Raw genomic sequence first — 23,935 nt, 5'->3', positions numbered from 1 at the left:
GAGAGAGAGAGAGAGAGAGAGAGAGAGAGATGTGGCAAATGCTATGGGCTATGGCAACCCATTCACTGAGCTGTAATGATGATGGGGCGCATGTGGGTTGGACTCAGAACTCCCTGCTCCTCATTCTCTCTCTCTATCTCTCTCTTGTAACAACAAGGAGAGAATTTAAATAGTAGTGAGCAGAAATATATGTAAGGGAAGGAAGTTTATATATATGTACTAACTAGGATGAATGTGATGAGACAGAATTCTATTTTGCAACTTGCTCTTTGCTATCTTCTCCTCTGATCTATCTGACTGTTTATATATGTCTAGCTCTTGCGATTGCCTGCCAACAACTGTCATGTTCTAACCCACTACTAGTTTTTATGCATGCCCAACATGGAAATCCTAAGAAAGTTTAATTATCTGCATTTCTTTTCTTTTCTTTAATCAAGATATATTTTTTTTCCTTTTATATGAACGTCCGGACACTATATATTTTCTACTACCCCTTCTTGTTTTTCTCCTTATTGACAACGGCGTCCGTACCAAATAACATCCATATATCCACAAAGAAGAAGAATTATATATATATATATGGATGGGTATATTATTTTTAATATATGTTAGCAAATTGTACTCTCCACAAATACCATTTACATATCATAATTTGTGGTTACATAATTTGATGTACAGTGTAGTTGAGAACACACATACGTAACTCATTAGAAACACAAATAATTTTTTTTTTCACCAGTGTCAAGTGAAGTAAGAAACAAGCCAACTATTTTTCATAATGAAAAGTTGAACAAAGTTACTACTTGCCATTCTTTTCATGGTAGCTAGAGCTATAGCTAGAGATAGAGACTGCACAGCTAGATTAGAATTTAAGTAAGACTATCCACAAGGTTATCTTGGTGGTGGCATCATACCAGAGATATGACATGTATTTTTACCAAGAAAAAAAGTTAACGTAGTAGAAAGTGAAAACATTAAAAGTTGTTATGATTAAAACTATGATTAATAGAAATCTTTTTAGAAAGACAGTGGTGTAAAAGATGCTCTGATCACTCTCTATTCACTCTCTCACAAGAATTAATTTTTACTGCAACTTTACAGTGCGCATGGAAATGGCATAAGCAATTCCAAAAGGGGTCAGAGCTTTCCCACTAAAAGTCTAAAACAATACAAAAAAAACACCAAACAACAATAAACAATTGAATTAGTTAGGATTCAAAATGCTTCTCTCTCTGATATCTCATGCTCCCCATCTGCAAAAATATACTCTTACACCCCCACCAAACTGACCAAAAGCCTTATCTTTTCCAAACCCATTATACTTTCTTTTCAAACTCTCTTGAAAACTATATTTTTTTGGTTTATAAAATTAGAGCTAGCCTTTGTTTCCTCCTATATATCTATTTAAGCATGCCACAACCAACTAACAAAACACTGTGTGCTCCCTGGCTGATCATTAAGGTGGGGAAAAAAAAAGCCTTCTTTCTTTGCTCTCATTCTTTTGTTCTTTGAATCTGTTGCATGTATGAATTTAATTGTGAGCTGCTTCTGCTTCTTTAACTCTCTCTCTCTCTCTCTCTCTCTCTCTCTCTCTCTCTCTGTGGTGGCAGAGTTTTATAGTTGCCAAAAACTGACGTTAGATGGTTGTTTTGTTCCCCTGGTCATCACAGTTTTCATGATACAGAGCTGAATTAAAGATGGCGGTTATTGGAAGTGCCAAAATTGCACAGAAAATATAAAGCAGAAGCTGAGGTAAGTTGATTTCGGTTCTGTTGAGAGATCATCAGCTGCAACTAATTCCCTGGTCTTTGTTTGGCTCCTTCTTTGATATTCTAGATTGGTTTGGTTGGCAGCTGGATCTGAAATTGGTATGTCATCATGTAATTTCCTTTGATTTTACTCCAATATATAAAACTATATTCATCATCCTCTGCAATGATATTATTAGTCTCTGATGACATACATACACATATAAATATATTTGTTTATTATCTCATATATTTTGGATTTATGAGTTTCAAGAATTATTACATCATTATTTGTACTCTTTCTGAACAGAAATCTGCAAAACTACTTAAGGTTTTTAATCAATATGGACGGTTCGGATTGGGACGGGTCATACATCACAAACACATCAACCTTATTATGGAACAACCATCAAGTACATGATCTTGAAGAAAGCTTGTTTGTGTCGAGGTCAGGTCCCAGTGCTTTCATTCCAATCCGAGAGTTCCAAAAAGCCCAAACATCGCATGCGATCATGAACTCAAATACCGAAAGAGCGAGCAATAGTGCTCAAATTGTTCATCAGCAAAATCCTTATTTGCTGGACTCAGTGCATGCTATGCCAACTTTGAGAGCTGATCAATTGTGTCAAGCCCCTTTGATGATCAACAAGCCTAATTATAATTTGATGGGTTCACTGAGCACTGGTATTTTCATGGCTGCTGATCATTATGGAGATACTGGGAAACATGTACAAACACAAGTCATTCATGGCTTACAAGATCATGGCAGGGCTAAGCCAGCAACGACACGCTCCGTTGAGTCCTTGGATTGCTTGCTCTCAGGTACTAATAGCAACACTGACACATCTGTGGAAGATGATGATGGAATTTCTATGCTTTTCTCGGATTGCAGAAGAAACTTATGGAACTTTGGAGCAGGCAATAATAGTGCAATCTCATCCGGAGAGTCTGAGAACAACGAAACAGTAGTCTCTCAAGGTTCATCAGATTTATATGTCCAAAGTCAGGGTAAGAAACATTCCACAAAGAGAAGCCATGATCAAAGTGAGCTACATGGAGCCAATCATAGTCACTTTGGTCTTCTTCAAACAGATTCTTCTACTACGGAAGGTGGTTTTCGTCTCATCTCCGAAAACCCACCAAACCCGAAGAAGCCCAGATCAGATAAGCGTCCAAGCTCATCCAACATCAACTTTCAACAGCCAAGTTCATCTGTATCAGCTTCCTCTATTGAAGAGCCTGATCCAGAGGTCATTGCACAAATGAAAGAGATGATTTATCGTGCTGCGGCTTTTAGGCCTGTGAACTTGGGAATGGACATGGTTGAAAGGCCAAAGAGGAAGAATGTTAAGATCTCATCTGACCCACAGACCGTGGCTGCAAGGCAAAGGAGAGAGAGGATCAGTGAGAGAATTAGGGTTTTGCAGAGGCTGGTTCCTGGTGGAAGCAAGATGGACACTGCATCTATGCTTGATGAGGCTGCCAATTATCTCAAGTTCTTGAGGTCACAGGTGAAGGCACTTGAAAATTTAGGCCAAAAAATTGAGTCCATGAGTAATTCCAATATTCCTCCTACAAGCTTTGCTTTCTCTTTCAACCCCTCTTTTCCCATGCAAACCCATCATCATGTCCCACTCCACAACTCTAATCATATCCACCAACCCCACAGTTGAAAAACTAAACCAAGACCATAAAAGAAGCCCTAACCCAAGGTGCTTTGTCCTTTAATCATTCTCATCATCATCATCATTTCATCCCCAATGATTAACTTCGAAAAAAAAAAAATTTAAAGTAGCAAATTTTATATCCAAGATCCAAATCATTCTCTTCATCATTACATGTAATCCTGAGTTATTAAGGCTCATTCCATGCCATCATAACACCCACCACCCAAGAACTCCACAAGTAAGACTTTAAATTCTACTTCCACTACTATTTTTGCTGCTTCCACTATCCATATGTGCATGCTTAGTGAAGGGAATTTAATATATTGCATAGTGGAAGTAGCAAAACAACGATTGGAAAGAGTGTAGCTGCACATGATTTTGCTTTTACACAAAAGGGATTAGCAAATTATAACACCTATGATTAAGATCAAGGGCTAGAAAGCGATTACCACTTTAAGCTTTTGTTGTGTAATTGTTTAATCTGTTCTTGTACTTGAAACTCAGCTTTCTTGGAGATCTTTGTATAGTGTAATTTTTTAATGTCATTGTTGGGTAACCAAATGCAAGGGACATTCTCTTAAGACTTGTGAATCCTAGTCAGTGGTCCTGTCTCCTTGATTCAACCCAAAGCGTGCACTCGAAAATCACCCCAACCTTATTGCTTAGCACATGTTCTGGTTCTTTTCCTTTGGTCCTTTGGGCAGGTGGGTTTTTAATTTGCACAAAACCCTTCCTTTTATCAAGAAAACTTGGCTATCCCAAGGATTAATTATGCAAGTAATGATATTCTTCATGATGACGCTGATCGGTTATTCTGGTGATAATGATGTGTGTTTATGAATTTTACGATTTTGGCACCTTTGCAAATGGCTTATAATAGTTTGGATTGTAGGTAAAGTCCTAAACCCAATGGTCAGCACCGTAATTTTATAGTTGCTTTTTGGTTACATAGAGAAAATTTGTGTATGCATTCTGTTCTGCACTGCGCTGGATTCTCACAAGTTTTGTTTGAAGTTGCTAAATGTGTTTTTCGTGGTTATTGAACAACAAGCCGCGGTGATTCATGTGCCTTTTTATTCAATAGACACGGAAATACCTTTAACAACCACCTATGAAGGTGCGGATAATTCGTGGGCAAAAATTAAACTTCGATTTAAAATTACAAATTCTAGATTCATACCACTAATGACGTTGTCCTTGATGATGGTCATGATGATAGGGACCGTGTGATGTAAATTTGACTATAAGGAAGGGAATCGAAAAGAGAAAAGGAAGTTCCAATAAAGAAGATAAAGAGCTGGTAATGCATTTTGTCATGGATATGAGTTGCGGGTCTTGTTTGGCTTCATCTTGCAAGGAATGGAAAAAATTTGGTTTTGACTGGATAAAAAGATGTTATTGTGGTTGCAGATATTTAGCTAAATTTAGACTTTCTGACGTTCTCAAAGGAACCCCGATCCCTGGCTTTGGGATTTGTTTTTCGGTTGCTCGAGCTCATACTAGCAAGTTAGTAACACTGATCATGTCCCCAACTAAACCAATATATTGTTAAATTTTAAAGGGATGGACCTACGACTCACTACTAGCAACATTGATCATATCTGTGTTAGCAGGTGTGGCCTTTTATACAAAACGTCTCGATATTATTAGTAGCGGAAGCTAGTAGTGTAGCCATTCATTACATGGGGTATTTGATTTTACTAAGTTTCCGATGTGGGACTTCAATATTCTTCAACATTTGCGTGTGTTGAAAATTTGTTTAAACTCATATTTTGTAGGCTTTCACACAGGTGGGAGATATTGACTTTGTTAAACAGTTGTGATGTAGCCGTTGTTGGTTAAAGAAACAATGACTAAAGATAGATTGAACAATTAAGTTGCAGGAACTTTGTAAGGGAAGAACAAATTAGTTTCACAAAACAAAAAGAACATTTAGAGGACTAGTTGAGGAAATTTACATGTATATGAATGCTTTCTTCAACACACAAGATGAAATTTTTCAACACAACTAATTTTAATGGAGAAGTACTGCTACCTAGATAAGGGTCTCATCTCAGTGGTGAATTTTACTGGCCTCATTTCAATTGAATCTTCTGATTCAGCGTCGCGATTTTTTCTAGCCAACTCTATAGCCAGGCATTCCTTCAGCTCCGTCACAACCTGACTCATGGGTGGCCTTCTGTTGGAACTTGAAGATACACAAGCCAAGGCTATTTCAACAGCTTTCCAGACAGAGTTGCTGTTAAAGTTTCCATTTTTTAGCCATGGATCAACTATACTTTTGATGTCCCCTATCTCAACCATGAAACTAACCCATTGACAAAGGGGCATTTCCTCGTGTATCATTGATGAAACAGGTCGACTGTGATAATCTCCAACAGCACAATCCCAAAGCTATATACACATCACTTTTCTCATTTAAAGTGTTTGATAGGTTGTCCCTACAAACCAAACCATGTAACTCAAATCAAGTCTGTGCCTAAGCATCAATTTGTCCTATTTTCTCATTCTTCTGGTTGCTTATGCTTTATTTGATTTAAGTTTTACTTCATTGACAATAATTGGAATTCTAGAGCTGAAGTTTAAACTATAAAAACCGAAAATACTCACTCGGGGTCAAGGTACTCATGAGTCCCATCTTCAGCAGAGAAAATTCTAGATAGGCCAAAGTCAGATAGTTTGGCTTGAAAGTTTTCATTCAACAAGATATTTGTAGATTCACATCTCTGTGGATTATAGGAGGTTTGCAACAATAGTGAAGATACTCCAATCCTACATTTCAAAATTTAATAAAAAAATATATGGAATATGAAGGGATTGTGAAATTTCTACTGCGTCCATTGCAATTCGAAGTCTGCCTGCCCAACTGTTATCTGCATGTGTACATAATAAATCAGTCTTTTCCCTTCGTGCTTGTAACTAAGGGAACCTCAATCATGTGGTGATGTTAAAAAAATGTGAAGAGTAAGAAGTATCTATCCTGAAAGAGAATAGATTTCACAGATTGAAAGGGAAAACATTCTGGTGAAACTACTTTGATATTGTTGCAAAAGATTATCAGTGTTAAGAGCATGTTGAGTTTGCCCCTATGCTTTTTTGCGCATGTCCAGATTGTTTTGGGTTGTTGAAGCTGCTTTCTTTGTCGTTAATTAACCTGATTCCAGAAAACTTAAAAAATATCAACTCCAGCCAATGAGGCAAACCTGAAAGATGCTCGCCTAAGTTTCTATTGTCCATGTATTCATAGATGAGCCCTGTATTGGTTCCATCCTTGAAATATCTGACAAGGCTTATCAAGTTTCTGTGATGAACTCTCATTAGAAGATTAACATGTAAGAAAGAAAATTTGTTATTAAGAGCATATGATATGAGCTCAAGCTTTTTGAACAGTTTTTATATTGCACACCTCTGAAAAGGGTTGGAAGCCTAAAAGGAAAAGGAGTCGCTACCTTCTAATAGCAATTAAGAAGCCAGGATCAAGATGAGGGAATCCGCCCGGAAGACTCCCTTGAAAAGGTTGGAAGCATGAGGATGACGTTGAGTTAGTATCCCTTGATCCTGACCAGCCAGACAAAGAAGCGCAGATCAACTCACGCCTGAACCTAAACGAGAAGGATCGAGATGAGGGAATCCGCCCGGAAGACTCCCTTGAAAAGGGTTGGAAGCTTGAGGATGACGTTGAGTTAGTACCCCTTGATCTGACTAGACAGAAGCGTGGATCGCCTCACGCTTAACCAAAACGAGAAGGTGGAGCTGACCACCTTCCTCCAAAACAACAAGGACATGTTCGAATGGTCGCCATTTGACATGCCTGGCATCGACGCAAACTATTTATTTGCCCTTTTCTTGTTTCGCCACTAGAACAATGTTGGCTAGCCACTCTGAGTATGAGACTTCTTCGATGAAGCGGGCAGCTAGGAGCTTGTCGATCTTGGCTTCAATGATCGCGACTCGCTTGGGAGCGAAATTGCATCTCTTCTGCACTGCTGGCTTTGGGGGTTCAACATGGAGCTAGTGGAAAATGATGTTCGGGTCGATGCGGGCATGTTAGATAGTGACCATGAGAACATGTCCTTATTGTTCGGAAGAAGGTGGTCGGCTCCACCTCCTCGTTTTAGGCTTAGACATGAGCCGATCTGCGCTGGCTGGTTAGGATTAAGGGGTACTAACTCAATGTCATCCTCAGGCTTCGAGCCTTTTTCAGCGTAGTCTTCCAAGTGGATTCCTCGTCTCGATCCTTCTCGTTTGGATTCAAGCACGAACTGATCTGCGCTTCTTTGTCTGGCTGGTCAAGATCGAAGGATACTAACTCAATGTCATCCTCAAGCTTTCAACCCTTTTATGAAAAGTCTTTCGGGTAGATTCCCTCATCTTGATCCTGGATTTTCAATTGCTATTGAAAGGTAGCGACTCATTTTCCTTTTAGGTTTGCTTGTCCGTCGGGAGCGCAATCGCCTCGTCGGCAGCCTGCATCATGGGTATGAACTGCAACTGCTTGTTCTTCTTGAGCCCTTGGGCTGTACACCTCCTAACCATGGCTTGGTCACTATTGATCTGCCCAATTTAGCCCTCAAGAGTTGGGTAGCGAATTTTCTGGTGTGAAGTAGATGTGACAACTTCAATCTTACTAATCCCTGGTTGGCCCAAGATTCTGTTGTAGTGGGACTTGATCGATGACCATGATGGTCTACGAGCAGATCACTGGGGGTGAGTGGATGTCAAGATTGCGCTGCCCTCGTCCACGTGAACTCGCTCAATCATACTTGTTCAATCTAGATGCAGATGACAAGGGCGTCATTATATAGCAGATCAAGCCCGATCATGTCCTTCATCTGAAAGTCGATGATAGGAGTGTCCTCAATGGCTGGATCACCGGTTGTGACTTGATAGATGAAAGTCGTCTGCTTGATCTTTCTCTTCAGGGCTTAAGCACGATCCGATCTGTGCTTTTCTCTTTGCCTTGTCAAGATCAAGGGAACTAGCCCAACGTCCTCTTCGGGCCTCTATCATTCTTTAGGAGAGACCTCCGAACAGATTCCCTCGGCTTGGTCTTGACTCTTTTATTGCGAGTTGTGGAGTAGCTATTCCCTTCCCTTTATGGTCTGCTCGATTGTTATGAACGGGATCTGCTTCATTCTTTATGGCAATGCAGTCTTCTTCCCAGAGTGTGTAGCGCTCTGCCATCGAGAATACTTTTGCAATGGTTGGGCTCAAAGTAATGGTCAGCTCACGATATAGCTCGTGCTCAACCGGCAAGCCCTTTATAAAAGTCGAGGATGCGATGATGATGTTAGCCTTTTCAGCCTTGAATCTTTTGAGGTAGTCTCGAAGAGACTCGTCAAGCTTCTTGTGCAGGTTGAATATGTGGTTTGGTTGTTTTCTGACCATCCGATAGGAGGTGTACTCATTTGTGAAAATGAGGGCAAACTCCTTGAAGCTGCCGATGGATGCAGATGGTAGAGTGTGGAGCCAGTTCTGAGCTGCTCCTCGCAAAGTCATCTCGAGCACCTTGCACATCAGGGCGTCGTCTGCCTTGTACAGGATCATAGCACCTTTGAAGTGCCTCAAATAGCTCTCAGGGTTAAAGTCTCCCTTGAACGGTATGATGGCTGGTGGCTCGAGTCGGTGTCTTCTATGCCTCGAGCGCCACTGGTTAACTTTCTCATCAGCTTCCAAGGGCCGATCCCCTTAGTTGTTCTACTCGTGGGGCAAATGAGGAGATTAAGCTTGTGAGGATTCCTCTATGGCTTGTCTCCGTGTGTTGGATCTCGAGCAAGTTGGTAAGCGTTGGTTGTTGCATTCGTCACACGATTGTTCACGAACTCGAGCTCCTTGTGGGCCCAGCCTAGAATAGATACTTTCTTGTAAGCCCAAGCAAACGTGGACATTGGACTGTGGGTCCAGCCTCTCGCTCACATTGGTCCTTGGACCTAACCTCGAACGGATCGTCGACCGACTTAGAGTACGGCTTGCAGATGTTTGTGTCTTGTCAGCGAGATCTCGTTCTTTCCCTATCCGTTTATCTCTGTTTGACCTGCTTGGGATATCTCAAACTGCTCGCTGATATGCTCGTGCGCCTCATCTCCTCGTCACGAGATCCAAAGTCAAGGCCTTGATTCAAGTTGATTTGCCTGAGTAGCTGGCAAATTAGATTGTTTTGGTCGTCGACCCTTTGTGTGAGCTGATCAACCCATGAGTAAAGGTCCACTTGACTGCGCAGATCGGGTAGAGTGGTGTGAATTGGGCCAAAAGACATATGGGCTAGAGCTCCATTGGACGCGTACACAGGTGCATACGTCAAGTGTGATTGCAAAATAGGGAACGGATGGACTTGCTCCAAGATCAGGACGGTGTTGAGGTAATCGTGTTGGGAGGTTGTTGGGCTCGGTTGAGGAATTATGCGTCGGGCTGACCGACGGCTCGTGGATCGTATTGAATAGAGAATTGTTGATTGGGTGGACCAAGGACTCTTAGGTTGGTCACCCAGTCATTTGGTATTTTCCTGATCATTAATGATAAAAGGCTTAATTATGTATATGCCCTATGTGCTTTCCAACTTATCTCAAATTATCACTTGTGTTTGCAAGCGGCTCAAAGTATCCTAAGCGTTTAAAAAGTCTCACGTTACCCTTTTCAGTTTTTGAAGTTTAGATTCTAACGTTCTATTTATCCCCAAAATTCGAGCAATGACCCATTCCCTTTATTCTGTTCATCGCTTATTTACCCTCCAAAACTTAGAAATTTCTCATAACCAACACAACTAGCAGCAAGAACAGCTCGAGAGGTTGAAAAACCATACATGGATTGAAGCAAATGGTGCTCGGAATCGCCCGAACGAGCGATGAAGATTTTGGGTAAAAATCGGCCAATTTCTTGCTTTTTTCGCAATCCAGACGGCGGTTGGTAGCGGATGAGATGTGAGGGTGGTAGAGGACAACGTGTTGGTTCTTTTGATACCCATGTCGTCGCTTAGGGTGGCCGGAGGAGGAGATGGCAGCCCAAAAACTGGTCGGATGAATAGTAACAACGGGGATGGGTTCATTGCGGAATTTTGAGGGATGATGAGTAATGTTAAATAGCGGAACTTCAAAAAAGCGAAAGGGTAGCGTGAGACGGTTTTTAAAGCGTTAAGTACTTTGAGCCGTTTGCAAACACATGTGTGTAATCGAGATAAGTTGAAAAGCACATGGAGCATGTACATAATTAAGCCATGATAAAATGTAATTAGCAAGCATGATAAAACACAATTATATCCTAACTATAATATCACGTGTGCCTTGATAAAATAATAATATCATTAAATAAAACATATTTTATAATTCAAGCAATAAAATATTAATGATTAATATTTATTAAGAATATACACTAAATCAACATAAATATCAAATGCTAATATTTATTAGGAAAGTGCATTAATTCAGAGTTAAATATTAAATATTAATATTATAATTGAAAATTGTTTAAATTAGGACATAAATGAATGAGAGAGAAAGAACGTCTGGGAGTCAGCCATGGGAGAGTTTTGCAGAACCGTTCGAACCCAGGCGTGGAGCTCAGTCGCCGGCCGTGCAACGACGAGGCTGGGCTCTCCAGCAAACCGACAAACCCGAGTCTCCTGGTCGTGGTGGCGACGTCGCGAGCCGATGAGCAGGGCGGTAGCTTCGACGGCTCTGGGCAGTTCCAGCGGAAACGTCCGACGGCTCGTCGGTTATTTCTCCGGGGGCAGGCTGCATATTTTCTCCAGGTTTGTGCATACTGACCGGAGGGCGGCGAGTTCGCTGGTGTTGGCGGTGACGCAAGGTGACACCAGGAAGGCCTCCAACGAAGCTTGGCGGCGACCGTCATCTTCTCCAAGGCTTCGTCGGCGAGCTTCCTGCGTCGGGTCATAGAGCTTCGCGTCGGCATCCGCAGCTCAGAGGTCTGCGAGTTCGATGGCATGGCTAGTGCGACCATGCGATGGGCGGAGCCGCCGTCCCAAGGATGGCAGCGTCTGGGCTGGTTTTGTCGCGCTCGCGCTTGCTGGCTCTGGCCGCAAACAGTAACCCTGCCAATTTTTTATTTTTTTTTGGTGGACAGATGGAATAAAAAAAAGAGAATTTCACTAAAACACCCAAAATGGGGCTGAAATTATAAAAAAACCCAACACCCAAAACACTTTATAAACACACCCAAAACCTCATCATTACACACTCAAAACCTAATTATAAACACACCCAAAAAATATACAATTGTTGATTTTGGGTGTGTTTCTATGTTTAAATAGTGTTTGAGTTTTTTTTATAAATACATATCTATGATTGGGTTTATTTATAAATTTGTATAAAAAAAAAGGCCACGGTGGGTGTCTAGAGAAATTTCCACCGGGGTGTGGTGATTGTTTTCGCTGCGTTTCTAGTGGTGAGGCCTCACACCATGGTGATTTAAGGGTTTCGAATGAAATCAGGGGAAAACGGATTTTCTTTGAATTATGAGATAGGAGTACGGGTGGCCAGAGCCTTGTGTGTTTATAAGATAGGATTTCTGAAGAGTTTCAGACAAAAGTTTAGAATTACCTCAAGCCTTGGTGTAGCCATGTATTTATAGGAGCCTCGAAAGCTAGGATTTTGGAAGAATAATTTCATAGATGGAAATGAATTATTCTTCCTCAATTTGGAGAGATTGATGTAATTAGGGATCGAATAATTCCCGATTAAATCAAATGACTCCCAATTAAGTCAAATAATTTCCAAATTGATTAGCTCAGATATTTTGCTTCCACAATATGTAGGCTGAATACTCAAATTTCGGTTTATTTATATATATAGAATGTATACTTCGATTGAACGATGTCACATGAGGAAATTCTTTTGTGCAAGTTGTTCCCCTGTTGTCTTTGGAAAAGAAAAACAGAAACAGAATCACACACAAAATGTGATGGCATTGATTTTGACTTTTGAAGTGGCAAAAGAATTCGACACAGATTAAAATATTATAGTATCACAGTGCCCTTTTATGATTAAGAAGTACTGATTGATGTGGAAACATTTTCAATTGCCCGAAATAAAATAAGCAGCAAAGGAATTAAGAGGACTAGTTAAGCAAATAAACGGATTCAAGTAGAACCGTTCTTCCAACAATTGACCGAGGAGCGCGCCAATTCTGTCGTACTTAGAGCAACCAGTAAGTTTATATATGCAGACATTATCAGCGTGATCTGATATGAAACTTGTATGTGCATGAATGCTTCTTTAACACACGATGAAATTTTCCACACCCCATTATTTTTACAGAGAAGTACTACTACCTAGCTAATGGCCTCATCTCAGTGGTGAATTTCAATGACATCAGTTCATTTGAATCGTTTGAATCAGTATCGCGGATCTCCTTGTTTCGAGCCAACTCTGCAGCCAAGCACTCTTTCAGCTCTGTCACTACCTGACTCATGGTTGGCCTTTTGGTGGAACTTAAAGATACACAAGCCAAAGCTACTTCAACAGCTTTCCAGGCAGAGTTGCTATTAAAGTTTCCTTCTAGTCTTGAATCGACAATACTTCTAATGTCCCCTTTCTCAACCATGAAACTAACCCATTGACCAATGTGAATTTTCTCATGTGTCTTTGATAAAGCAGGTCGGCTTGTGATAATCTCCAACAACACAATCCCAAAGCTATACACATCACTTTTCTCATTTAACATGTTTGATAGGTAGTACCTGCAAACCAAACCATGTAACTCAAGTCATGTGTTTGCTAGGACATCAATTTATTGTATATTTCTTCATTCTTATGGTTTCCTGATTTGATTGGAGTTTTGCTATACTGACAATAATTTGAATTCTATTAGATGAAGTGTAAACTAGGAACCAAAGACTTACTCAGGGTCAAGGTACCCAGGAGTTCCGGCAACACGTGTCCATACATGAGTGCCATCATCAGCAGGGAATATTCTTGATAGGCCAAAGTCAGATAGTTTGGCTTGAAAGTTTTCATTCAACAAGATATTTGTAGATTTCACATCTCTGTGAATTATAGGTGGTGTACAACCATAGTGTAGATACTCCAATCCTACATTTCAAAATTTTGGTAAACATGTTATAAAAGATGAAAAAAGAAGAGACGCTATGAATGGTTTACGAAAATTTCTACTTGCTGACCATATGCTGCATCCATTGCAATTCGAAGTCTGTCTTCCCAACTCAATATATTTGAAGTGTTATCTGCATTTGTACATGATAAATAATCAATCTTTTTCCTCTGTTGTTCTAATTAAAGGAACTAAAATCATGTGGTAATATAAAAAAAAACCTTGCAGAGTAAGAAGTATCTATCCTGAAAGAGAAAATAAACTCCATTGATTGAGAGAGCAAATTCTGATGAAATTATTGATTGTTGCCAAACTTATAGTTGTTAAAAGCATGTCGACGTAGTTGTTTTATTGTTGATCTGTTTTCAGGTGGCCTACTGTTTATTTCCCTGTATGCTTTTTTATGCATGGTCAGATTGTTCTGATCGTTGTTGCAGCTGCTTTGAGGCATTGTTCTTTCTCTGTCACTAATTAACCTGATTCCAGAAAAGAAAAAGAAAAAAAAGAAGGATCAATTCCAGCCAATGAATCAAACCTGAAAGATGCTTGTGTAAGTTTCCATTGGCCATGTATTCATAGATGAGCCCTGTGTTGGTTCCATCCTTGCAATATCCGACGAGGCTTGTCAAATTTCTGTGATGAACTCTCATGAGAAGATTAACCTGCAAGAAACCAAAAATTTTATTTAGAGCTTATGATTGAGCTCAAGCTTTTTGAACATTTATTACATTACATACCTCTGAATGAAATTCTTGATATCCTTGAATTGATGAAGGTGAAAGCACCTTCACAGCTACTTGAGTATCATCTATGTAGCCATGATAAACTGTTCCAAATCCACCTCTACCAACAATCCTCTCAAAATTATGGGTGATCTTGAGTACCTCAGAGTACGTAAATTGACGTTGTGATGGCTCCAGTGGCCCTTGCTGAATGCTTGGTGTTGAATCAGTTACGTCTGCTGAGATCATTAATCATTAAGAAATAACCGATGCTTGCTTCTTCTGTAATCAAATTTATTCTAGCATTGTTTAACAAGTATATGGTACCATGTTTTATTTTCCTTTTGAGGCGCCACAGTACAGCTGCTACAGTTAATATAAGGATTAAAATTCCTACAACTGACACTACTACTGGAACAACAAAATTGTCCTTCTTCTTCTTCTTCTTCTTATCCTTGCCGCAGGAAATCGGTGCAGTTAGATTTTGATTTTCACAAAAGCTGGAATTAAGATGAATGGTGGTAACATAAGTAAGACTTGACCTTAATGATCAGTGCAGTTACTAACGGAACATGAGCTACACTATTTTCTCTTTCATCAGAAGAATGCATATCTCATGATCATTTATTTTCTAAAGAGATTTTTACAATGTTATTTAAGAGAAAATTGGTAGTGCTTATGTGTTAGTGTAAGGTCTACCAAAGTTTCAGGAATGAGTGGATATTGATGGTTTATGTTCACACACCTTAATGATAGCAAACCATCATTTGATTTTTGAATTAGTCCAGCTGGAACTGAACCTGTGAGCTTGTTTTTCTCCAAGTTTCTGAAAGGTAGAGCAACTAATTATACCGAAATACGTATAATGAAGTTATAAAAGAACAAGCAGTTGGTGCATCAGCTACAGATTCAAATAGCTTACAGGATTTTTAAGTTTGGTAATTGAGACACAAATTCTGGCACTGGTCCTGTCAAATTGTTGTTTGATAAATCCCTGAAATGGGAAATTACAATTTATTCAAATTTAATTTTTGAAAAAGAAATTTGGCTTCAATTAGTCACCCTTTTTATAAATCAGTAAATCATTTGACACAGAAACACACACTCACAGAGTCCGTAGCATTGTGAGATTGAATAAAGAAGGAGCTATTTCCCCAGTTAATCCACTAGAGGACAAGTTCCTGCATCGCATTTTAAACAGATTTATCAAGACATATAAGTGGGATGTAAATACAAAAAATTTAATAACAGGTAAGTTTATCTGAGTATGTCTACTTACAAGGATATGATTCTGGGGGGCTCATAACCATCATAGCTGCAGTTTAACCCTTCCCACGAGTACTCTTTCGGAGCACATGGATCACCTTGCCAATTTCTCTTCACTCCATAGGTTAACTTTAAGTTTGTGATGGGCTCAACTAATATTTTCAGATGCATGAAGAAATCTCAACTAGGTCAATCATATATTTAGTGGCAGCAATGGGATAGACTTTTTCTAGAAATTGGAGATGATGTGTTTGAAAATTTTACATACCATCTTCTTGGTTAGTTTCTGCTTGCAATAACTCAAGGACCGTATAAATCTCAAAGGCATTGATGATAGGTGGAAGGGTAGAGTTTCCAACCTGAGAGATTGAAAAGTTTTGCTGTCCCCCACTCAAAGCCTCTTTTGTATACACAGTTGTTGTGGTTAAGTACTTAAGAGAAAAAGGTTTTGTAACGAAGGGCTTCCCATTCCAAGTAATGCTCAACCGTCTAGACTGGTTGGTTGGGAGTTTTTCAACTTCAGCAAAGTGCATGTACACATGATATTGGGTATTTTCATCAGGGGGAACCCACCAAATATCCAAAGTAGTCATATTTTTTGGCGCTGCCGCAGAACTCATGACAATGGATGGTGGTTGGTAGGCAGTCTCATTTTCAGGTTCGATGGTAAGTGAGGTGGTTACTTGTGTCCATGCACTGTAATAATGGGGATACCAGAAGCGATCATAAACGTCATCTTTATACCTGAATATAAGATTTCATGTGAATTTAATCAAAGTGAACATTTCAAATTAAATGAGTTCATAACAAAGGAGAAGACAGACCTGTATGTGACATTAGTAATTGTACCAGCATCATACCGCCTGAAGAGTGCTAAGGACCCCATTTGAGTAGGGTAAAGTGTATTATTCAGAGGCTTTAGTTCTATCGCTGATATAAACGGCGTCCCAGAGCCTGTATTGACTAGACAAACTTGTATATGGCTTTGCAAAGGGACATGTATGATCTCCTTGATTGTGTTGTTTGAATATACTGTATCCCACAAGTTAGATCCAAGATGCAGGTCAAATTCTGATGCCTTATTTTGGCCATCATAATCCCCATAAAAGAACGTTGCTCGGATCAAATATTTGGTGCCTCTTGTTACATTTATGGTGTAACAATTTCTTATTCCTTCAGGAAAGTATCTGAGATACCAAACATATTGAGGGTAGAGACCTCTGTCTTGTACCAATAGGAGCTTACTTTCACCTGTGTCCACAACAGTTGCATCTGAAATGTAAAACAAGCCTGTTCTCTGCTCGTTGTAGCTTGAATTAGGTGGTAGCCCACAGTCTATGTTAATGAAGCCTGAAACAGAGGTAAAAAGAGATGCCTTATTAGCTTTATCTACATTTAGTGAACCGAAAATAAAGCTAAACTCCTAGTGTTCAAATATTCATATACCTGTTTGATCCTGGCCATGAACTACAAGTATTACTGCAATCAAACCAAGCAATGGATACAGGAAATGGCTCAATTTCCCCAGCATTATCACAACTTCTTGCCCTGCACAAGAACACTAAATGTTGTTCACAAGGAACATCATCTTATGTATGCTATTTATATAAATATATGTACTGATAGACATGAGTTATATCTACGACAATGGATGAGTCAAACAGGTTAACATGAATATTAGTTCAGATGTTGCTTTCATGTTTAGCTGTTGTGATTGCACCTATAATGCTAGTCAATTAACTCAAGATGTGCACGGCCAGAAGTCTATGTCAGAGAGGCAACATATGCTTGGGAAGGTTCGCTAAACTCAGACCTTAGTATAGATGGAGAAATTAATCAACCCCTATTAATCAATTGGAATTATTTCAATTCTGTTGGTCATCTCCTGAAGAACTATGAGTCTAATTGCATTGTGTTATATACATATTCATTAGAAAACTGCATTTTGTTGCGTTTATAGGCTACGGACTACCTGTAAATTCATTGTTTAAACACTCATTATGTAATAAAATTCTTTTTAAATAGTTATCTACGGAATATAATGGTTTCAACAGAGTATTAAAATCCATATATTTCAACAGCTTGATGAATCATGCCAGGACTAAAAAATGAGAGCAAGAAAGAGAGAGCGCAATATCAAAATATCGGAGGACTATGTCAACATTCTCAGGTTGTATGACCAAAGTTCAGGTTTGGGGCATGTGGCCAGCTTTTGGAACAAGAAAGTTAAAAAGAAAAGGGGGAGGGGGGATCTAACAGATGCAAAGACTTGACTCATATAATAAGAAAAGAGTTAAACAAAAGGTTGCTCATATGAATTTCCAATGTTGTAATAACAAAAGTTGACTTATAGCTCATATGAACATGTAGTTTTCTAACTTTCTAGAAGTTGTACTAGTTGGTTACCATTTACAGTCCTCCAGGGTAAAAATCACAAGAGAATAAAATTTGGGATATCCTGCAATGTGATCCCTCTTTGGATCTGTACCTGTTTCCCACTCATTTAATTTCTTCATTTTCCTGCTATTTTTGTGTTTGGGAGCTCACCAAAATCCTCTTTGAGTCTTGACCAGGTAAACTCCTCAATTTTCAGTATTCTGTAGATTTTCAGTAAAGTTCCTAACTTTAAACCCCAGTTTGTAGATTAGGGTTAAAAAAAAATTTGATTTAGTTTCATATTTGATTTTGGGATTCTTAGTGTTGTTGTAGTTGGCTCTATACAAGCCGTGATGTGTAAGCCCTACATCGGATCAATACAACAATAGGTGGTCCACTACTAATTGCACCGAGACCTTTTGAGTTTGGAAGATCTCCCTGATGTTGTATTGATTGACATGCTGTGTCGACTTCCTTGATATAAATTCATTTTCTCTAGTAATACACGCTCTCATAATTATTATTTTTTAATAGATTGCTGTTACAATTCTTTTGTTAATGGTAGTCATACCAATATAAGTTTCATGAAATAAACTACACTGACTATCCAGGTTTTGGGAGTAAATGTGGATCTTCTGTATCTTGTTTTCCAAAAGCTATTCATTTACCAAGTGGCAAGAACGTGGTTCCTGCAAATTGCAAATTCCATGTGGTTTTCAAAAGTCAACTTCTCAATATGTTAAATCTGTTACCAGCATCGACTTCTCTATGCATTGTTTATGTCTTTTAAATTAAAAAGGGAAAGGATCACCAACTCTAATGATATTATATCATGATTCATGATACAGACACATATACAAATATTATACCAGTACATTTTTTACAATTACATAGTTGCAGAGCCTTACTGAAGACCCTCACAACCACAAATCTTCAACACAAGATGATATAACAAATACAATTACAAAAGCATTGGACAATGAATGAAGCTTAAAACAGAGGAAATGGAAAATGAAAACTACCCGGCTTTCGAAATTCACCTTCTGGACACAAAGAATTACCTTGCCGAAGGACTGAGTTCAGTAGTCACATTCATAGAGTACACAACTGAATCCGTTGATTCAGTCACACGGCTCACGTTGGTTCGAGCCAACTCTGCTGCCAAACACTCCTTCAACCCTATCACTACCGCACTCATGTTTGGCCTTCTGGTGGATGTGTCAGACACACACTCCATTGCTAGTTCAACGGCCTTCCAGGCAGAGTTAATTTCGTAATCTCCATGTAACCTCGGATCAACGATAGTTTTGATATCCCCTTTATCAAGCATAGAGCTAACCCATTGACTGACATGAACTTTCTCTTGTGTTCTAGATATCGCATGGCGGCTAGTGATGATCTCCAACAGCACAACTCCGAAGCTATAAACATCACTTTTCTCATTCAGCCATCCTGTTGTGTGGTACCTGCAAGCCAAATATGACTCAAGTGTAAAGTTGCCATTGTTCTATATAAAGTTCCACATTGCCTTAAAAGAAAATTGAAAAGCATGCATAAATAAATGACACAGAGACTTCTTACTCAGGGTCAAGGTATCCAGGGGTGCCAGCTACAGCTGTGGACATATGAGTGCCTCCATCAGTTGGGAAAATTCTGGACAGGCCAAAGTCAGCTAATTTTGCTTGGAAATTTTCAGCCAACAAAATATTTGTTGCCTTCACATCTCTATGGACAATAGGCGGCTTACAACCATTGTGCAGATACTCCAATCCTACATTTCAATCCATTCTTTTGTTACTGCAAACAAAATAGGAAAGCATTTAATATATTTTGATTGCCCAAAGTCTCCACTGGCTAACCTTGTGCTGCATCTGTTGCTATTTGAAGTCTACCTTCCCAAGTCAACACATTTGCATTACTGTCCTCACCTATACAATTAAGTGTCAAAACCCAGTTTATTTTTTGTTTAATATTGGATTCAAAGTAGGTCGAGTCCCAATTTAATCGAGATCCCTACCTAGAAGATGTGATTCCAAATCTCCATTGGCCATAAATTCATAGATGAGTGCCATGTTGGTTCCTTCATTGCAGTATCCAACAAGGCTAGTCAAGTTTCTATGATGAACTCTGATAAGAAGTTTGACCTGCAAGTTAAGCTTTAAAGTCATATTTTGGTCCTAAAAATATAAATGAGGTCATTATAATTTATCCATGAGTTCTTAGAGTACATGCCTCTGCTTGAAATTGTTGGTATCCTTGACCTGATGTTGGAGAAAGCATCTTCACAGCTACTTGAGTATCATCAACATAACCATGGTAAACTTTTCCAAATCCACCTCGCCCAAGAACTTTTGTCTGAAAGTTATTTGTGATCCTCAGGACGTCTGAGTATGTGAATTGGCGTTTTTTGGACTCGAATGAATCAATTTGATTATTGGGTTGTTGTGGAACTGCAAAAATAGATCAGGAGTTTCATAAGCGGAGGAATACAATTTCTGTGTTTACTTCAGAACATGTATTCTTGATAACCAAATTTTCAATCGTTTCATCTTAAATTTTATAGTTTACCTCCTTGTTTTCTTCCTCTTTTCAGGCCCATGAATATGGCCACTGCTGCTAGCACAAGAATAGAAAACCCACCAATTGATGCTATTATTGGAATTACTATATTTTTCTTCTTCTCCTCCTCCTTTTTGCATGATATTGATGCACATAGGTCTTCATTTTCTCCCACACTACCAACAAGGTTGATGATCAATAGTCAGTCATGGAAATTGGAATTGTAGTCAACAACATAATAGTCAATGTGGCATGAATAGGTCTAGTAACTCCTACAGATTTTAATGCTTCTTCGATAAAAGAACAGAAGATTGTAATGGAAATGAAAAAAGAAACTACTACATGGCCAGAAGCAGACCTCAATGATAGTGAACCACTTGTTGATCTTTGAATAAGGTCAGCTGGAACTGAACCGTTGAGCTTGTTTCTTTCCAGGTTACTGCAAAGGAATAGAAAGTTTATTGATCCCCTGCTTTCCTAATTTATCAACAGCTTTGCAGTCACAATTCAAATCCAAGGTACTTACAGGACTTTCAGGTTTGGCAGTTTAGACAAAAATTCAGGTACTGATCCAGTCAAGCTATTGTTTGATAAATCCCTGAGTTAAGCAATATGCATAGATTTAGTGTTAAAGACCACATCATAAGGAATCTATATGCATATATCTTGCTAACTTGTTGAGCTTCTGATCATGAGATACTTACAGAGATTGTAACATGGAAAGATTGGATATATATGAAGTTATCTCCCCGGTCAATCCACTCGAGGACAGGTCTCTAATCGAAAGTTCAATAAATTCATTCATGATGTTGAGAAGAAAAAAAACTAAATTAAAGAGAAAGCAGGCATTGACTTACAAGGATATGATTCTAGGGGATCCACTGTAGCTACAGTTAAGACCTTCCCACATGTAGCCTTGGGGAGTACATGGGTCTCCCTGCCAATCTTTGTCCATTCCATATGTTGACTTTATGTTTATGATGGCAGCAACTGTTTTTTATCACAAGCAAATTAAATACTGAATACTTGAATACTGAAACTAAATTGACAAGAAAGATTGTGAAATGATTCACATACCATCATCTCCATCGGTTTCTGGTTGAGATAAATCGATCAATGAGTAGATCTCCATGGCATTGAGGATTGGTGGGAGAGTTGAATTCTCAGTTTGAACAAGTGAAAAACTATAGTTGCCTCCAGTTAAGGATAAGAGGCTGAGCACGGTGATTGTGGACAAGTACTGTGGGACAACAGGTCCAAACCAATAATCTCCATTCAGAGTGATATTGAATGCTCTGGACTGGTTGGCTTTAAGCTGCTGGAGTTCAGCAAAGTGCAGGTACACATAGTATTCAGTCGATGTATCCGGGGATTCCCAGCTGAAGTCCATGGAAGCACTGGCATCAATCGGCGTACTGGCAGTTCTCATTGCTATTGATGGTACTTGGTAGTCATTGTGACTTTGAGCATCTACAGTAAGCGAGGTAGTTAACTGTGTCCACTTATTGTAGGTGTGAGGTACCCAAATCCGATCCAAAGCATCATAATCATACCTTAAGTAATAGTACCACTTGTCAGTAGCTAGAAAATAGAATACATTTGAAACCAGTACTACTTCAGATATGAAATGGCTTACCTGTATGATTGATTGGATGTCGAACCGACATCTAAGCGAACGAAGAGTTCCAACGAACCCGTTGCAGTCGCATAAGTAGTGTTCTTTAAAGGCCTCAATTCCAATGCTGACATGAATGGTGTTCCAGTGCCCTTGTTGACTAGACACACATGTATATAGTCTAATGTGGGAACATGAACAAGTTCTTTGATAGTACTCGAAGATGCATCAACAAATGCCACTGAGTCCCAAGAATTAGCTCCAAAGAGAAGATCAAACTTTGGCAGCTTATTTAAACCGTCATAATTTCCATACACGAAACTTGCTCGGATCAAATATTTAGTCCCTTGTGTAATGTTTACTCTGTAACAGTTCTTGACCCCCTGAGGAAAGCTCCTGACATAAGCTGCTTGCTGTTGATGAGTAGCTTTGTACTGAGGGGCAATGCTTTTGCTTACACCAGTGGATATGAAGGCTGCATCTGAAATGTAGTCAAGGCCTGTTGTTGGCTCAGAGTAGCTAGAATTTGTAGGCAGCCCACAATCCAAGCTGATGAAGCCTGAGTGGTCAGAGAGATAGTGCATTAGCTAGCCAAATTGTTAGTGAACAATGCATTTATGATCAAAATTAATAATTTTTCAAGTTTTAAATGATCAATATATGAACATACCTGATTGATCATCTTGTGTATGAACTACAAGTATAAGAGCAAAACCACAAAGCAATGCAGAAAGAAGATGTTTGAACATCTCCATTATGCAGAAAGAAATTTATTTCCAAGAGAAGAAATGAAGCTGCAAATTAACATCTTCTTCTTGAATATTCTCTTGTAATATATATTGCCAAAGTAGTAGAATTGGAGCAAGAAATAAATAAACATGGACCTAGTCAAGTTTTGCGTCTGAAAAGGGAATCTTTTGCAAGTTGACACGTCATGAATATCAACTTGTTGTATATATTGCCAAAGCGGTGAAATGAGAAACAATAATATGTGTATTGGCTTTAGGGACGTGGTCGATTCTTTGTTTAAAACCAAGAAATTTTTTGCAAGTTTTTGCGTTGACAAATTGATAATTGATAATCCACAGAATTGTTAAATTTGATTCAACGCTTCTATCGTGATCAATACTACATCCAATTGGTACTTCATTTCCAAGTGAACACATGAGTTTACTTTGACTTAGACTAACGATACAAATCAATCAGGGAACCCAAATTTGCTGTCACCACAAGTTGAAGAGAACCCAAATTTCAAAATTTGTAACATGTTTTTTTTTCAGGCAATCAGAAAAACGACCCAAACTTAGCGAGCGTCTCCAACAGTAGAGAATTTATCTCCGCACTCATTGTAAGATCTACGTGTACATCTATAAGTAAGAAGTACCCACATGCGATTGAATATAACACTAATTAAAATAAACCCAAAAAAACAAAACATGCACAAAACTTAGCAACACAAAACACAAAACTCAAAAACATATGATTTATCCTTTGGATCCCAACGACCAAGTCATTTTCACCTCTTTTGTTTTTAATTTCTGTTTCTTTTTCCAAATTTATGAGGTTGTAAATATAAGTTGGTACTATGGTAGGTGCACCAAAGTCCCAAGTCAACCGATGACCGAGAAAAGGTCTCAAGTCAATTGATGCCGTGTCGCCGCACTTTGAGGCAGCTCTGAATAATTTCACTACCAACCTGCACAGCAAAGGAACATTCATTAACGTGGAATATATATTTCTATATTTTTTTAATTAAAATATATCTATATGAATATTGGGCCCAGCGTTAAGGACTAAAAATAAAGAAGGAACTCTGTAGTTTGGGGATGGCTTGGTATGTGGCAGGAGCCCAATATTTCACAGGAATAAAACTCCTTTATATATATAGGGCTAATTAAACTACAGCTAGGGTTCCAAACA

General features: G+C 39.0%; 3 protein-coding genes and 1 pseudogene across 5 annotated transcripts; 1 reads left to right on the top strand and 3 right to left on the bottom strand.

Annotated features, from left to right (window-relative positions):
• The first annotated feature begins 1,223 nt into the window (after positions 1–1,223).
• LOC148917925 (transcription factor bHLH87 pseudogene) lies at positions 1,224–3,996 on the top strand (annotated as a pseudogene). 2 transcript variants are annotated; one of them, XR_016126181.1, is made up of 3 exons: positions 1,224–1,461; positions 1,671–1,752; positions 2,059–3,996. The product of XR_016126181.1 is annotated as a transcription factor bHLH87 pseudogene, transcript variant X2 (transcript). The 2 variants fall into 2 exon arrangements; XR_016126180.1 differs by having other exon boundaries at positions 1,671–1,868.
• A 4,432-nt stretch (positions 3,997–8,428) lies between these two features.
• On the bottom strand, positions 8,429–8,962 carry LOC148917924 (uncharacterized). Its single transcript, XM_089050452.1, has one exon. It carries the CDS (start codon positions 8,960–8,962, stop codon positions 8,429–8,431), a length of 534 nt encoding a protein of 177 aa, XP_088906578.1.
• Positions 8,963–12,404: 3,442 nt separating this feature from the next.
• On the bottom strand, positions 12,405–18,615 carry LOC103342888 (LRR receptor-like serine/threonine-protein kinase IOS1). Its single transcript, XM_089050451.1, has 14 exons — positions 18,594–18,615; positions 16,912–17,013; positions 16,290–16,815; positions 15,734–16,209; positions 15,479–15,617; positions 15,309–15,380; positions 15,122–15,193; positions 14,945–15,025; positions 14,527–14,699; positions 14,215–14,435; positions 14,013–14,139; positions 13,548–13,610; positions 13,269–13,458; positions 12,405–13,106 (listed from the first exon to the last, which is right to left on the bottom strand). Exons 1-14 carry the CDS (start codon positions 18,613–18,615, stop codon positions 12,695–12,697), a joined length of 2,676 nt encoding a protein of 891 aa, XP_088906577.1. The 3' UTR covers positions 12,405–12,694.
• A 30-nt stretch (positions 18,616–18,645) lies between these two features.
• Positions 18,646–22,817, bottom strand: LOC103342865 (LRR receptor-like serine/threonine-protein kinase IOS1). Its single transcript, XM_008246519.3, has 13 exons — positions 22,686–22,817; positions 22,037–22,574; positions 21,478–21,953; positions 21,258–21,390; positions 21,105–21,176; positions 20,927–20,998; positions 20,759–20,839; positions 20,410–20,576; positions 20,074–20,291; positions 19,859–19,985; positions 19,701–19,769; positions 19,423–19,612; positions 18,646–19,307 (listed from the first exon to the last, which is right to left on the bottom strand). The coding sequence occupies exons 1-13, from the start codon at positions 22,768–22,770 to the stop codon at positions 18,899–18,901; spliced, it is 2,637 nt and encodes an 878-aa protein (XP_008244741.2). The 5' UTR covers positions 22,771–22,817; the 3' UTR covers positions 18,646–18,898.
• Between the last annotated feature and the right edge of the window lie 1,118 nt (positions 22,818–23,935).

Source organism: Prunus mume, linkage group LG4, assembly GCF_029339155.1.
Source record: "Prunus mume cultivar Tortuosa linkage group LG4, ASM2933915v1, whole genome shotgun sequence".
Classification (NCBI taxonomy): domain Eukaryota; kingdom Viridiplantae; phylum Streptophyta; class Magnoliopsida; order Rosales; family Rosaceae; genus Prunus; species Prunus mume.
This window is presented reverse-complemented; position numbering and strand designations above follow the sequence as displayed.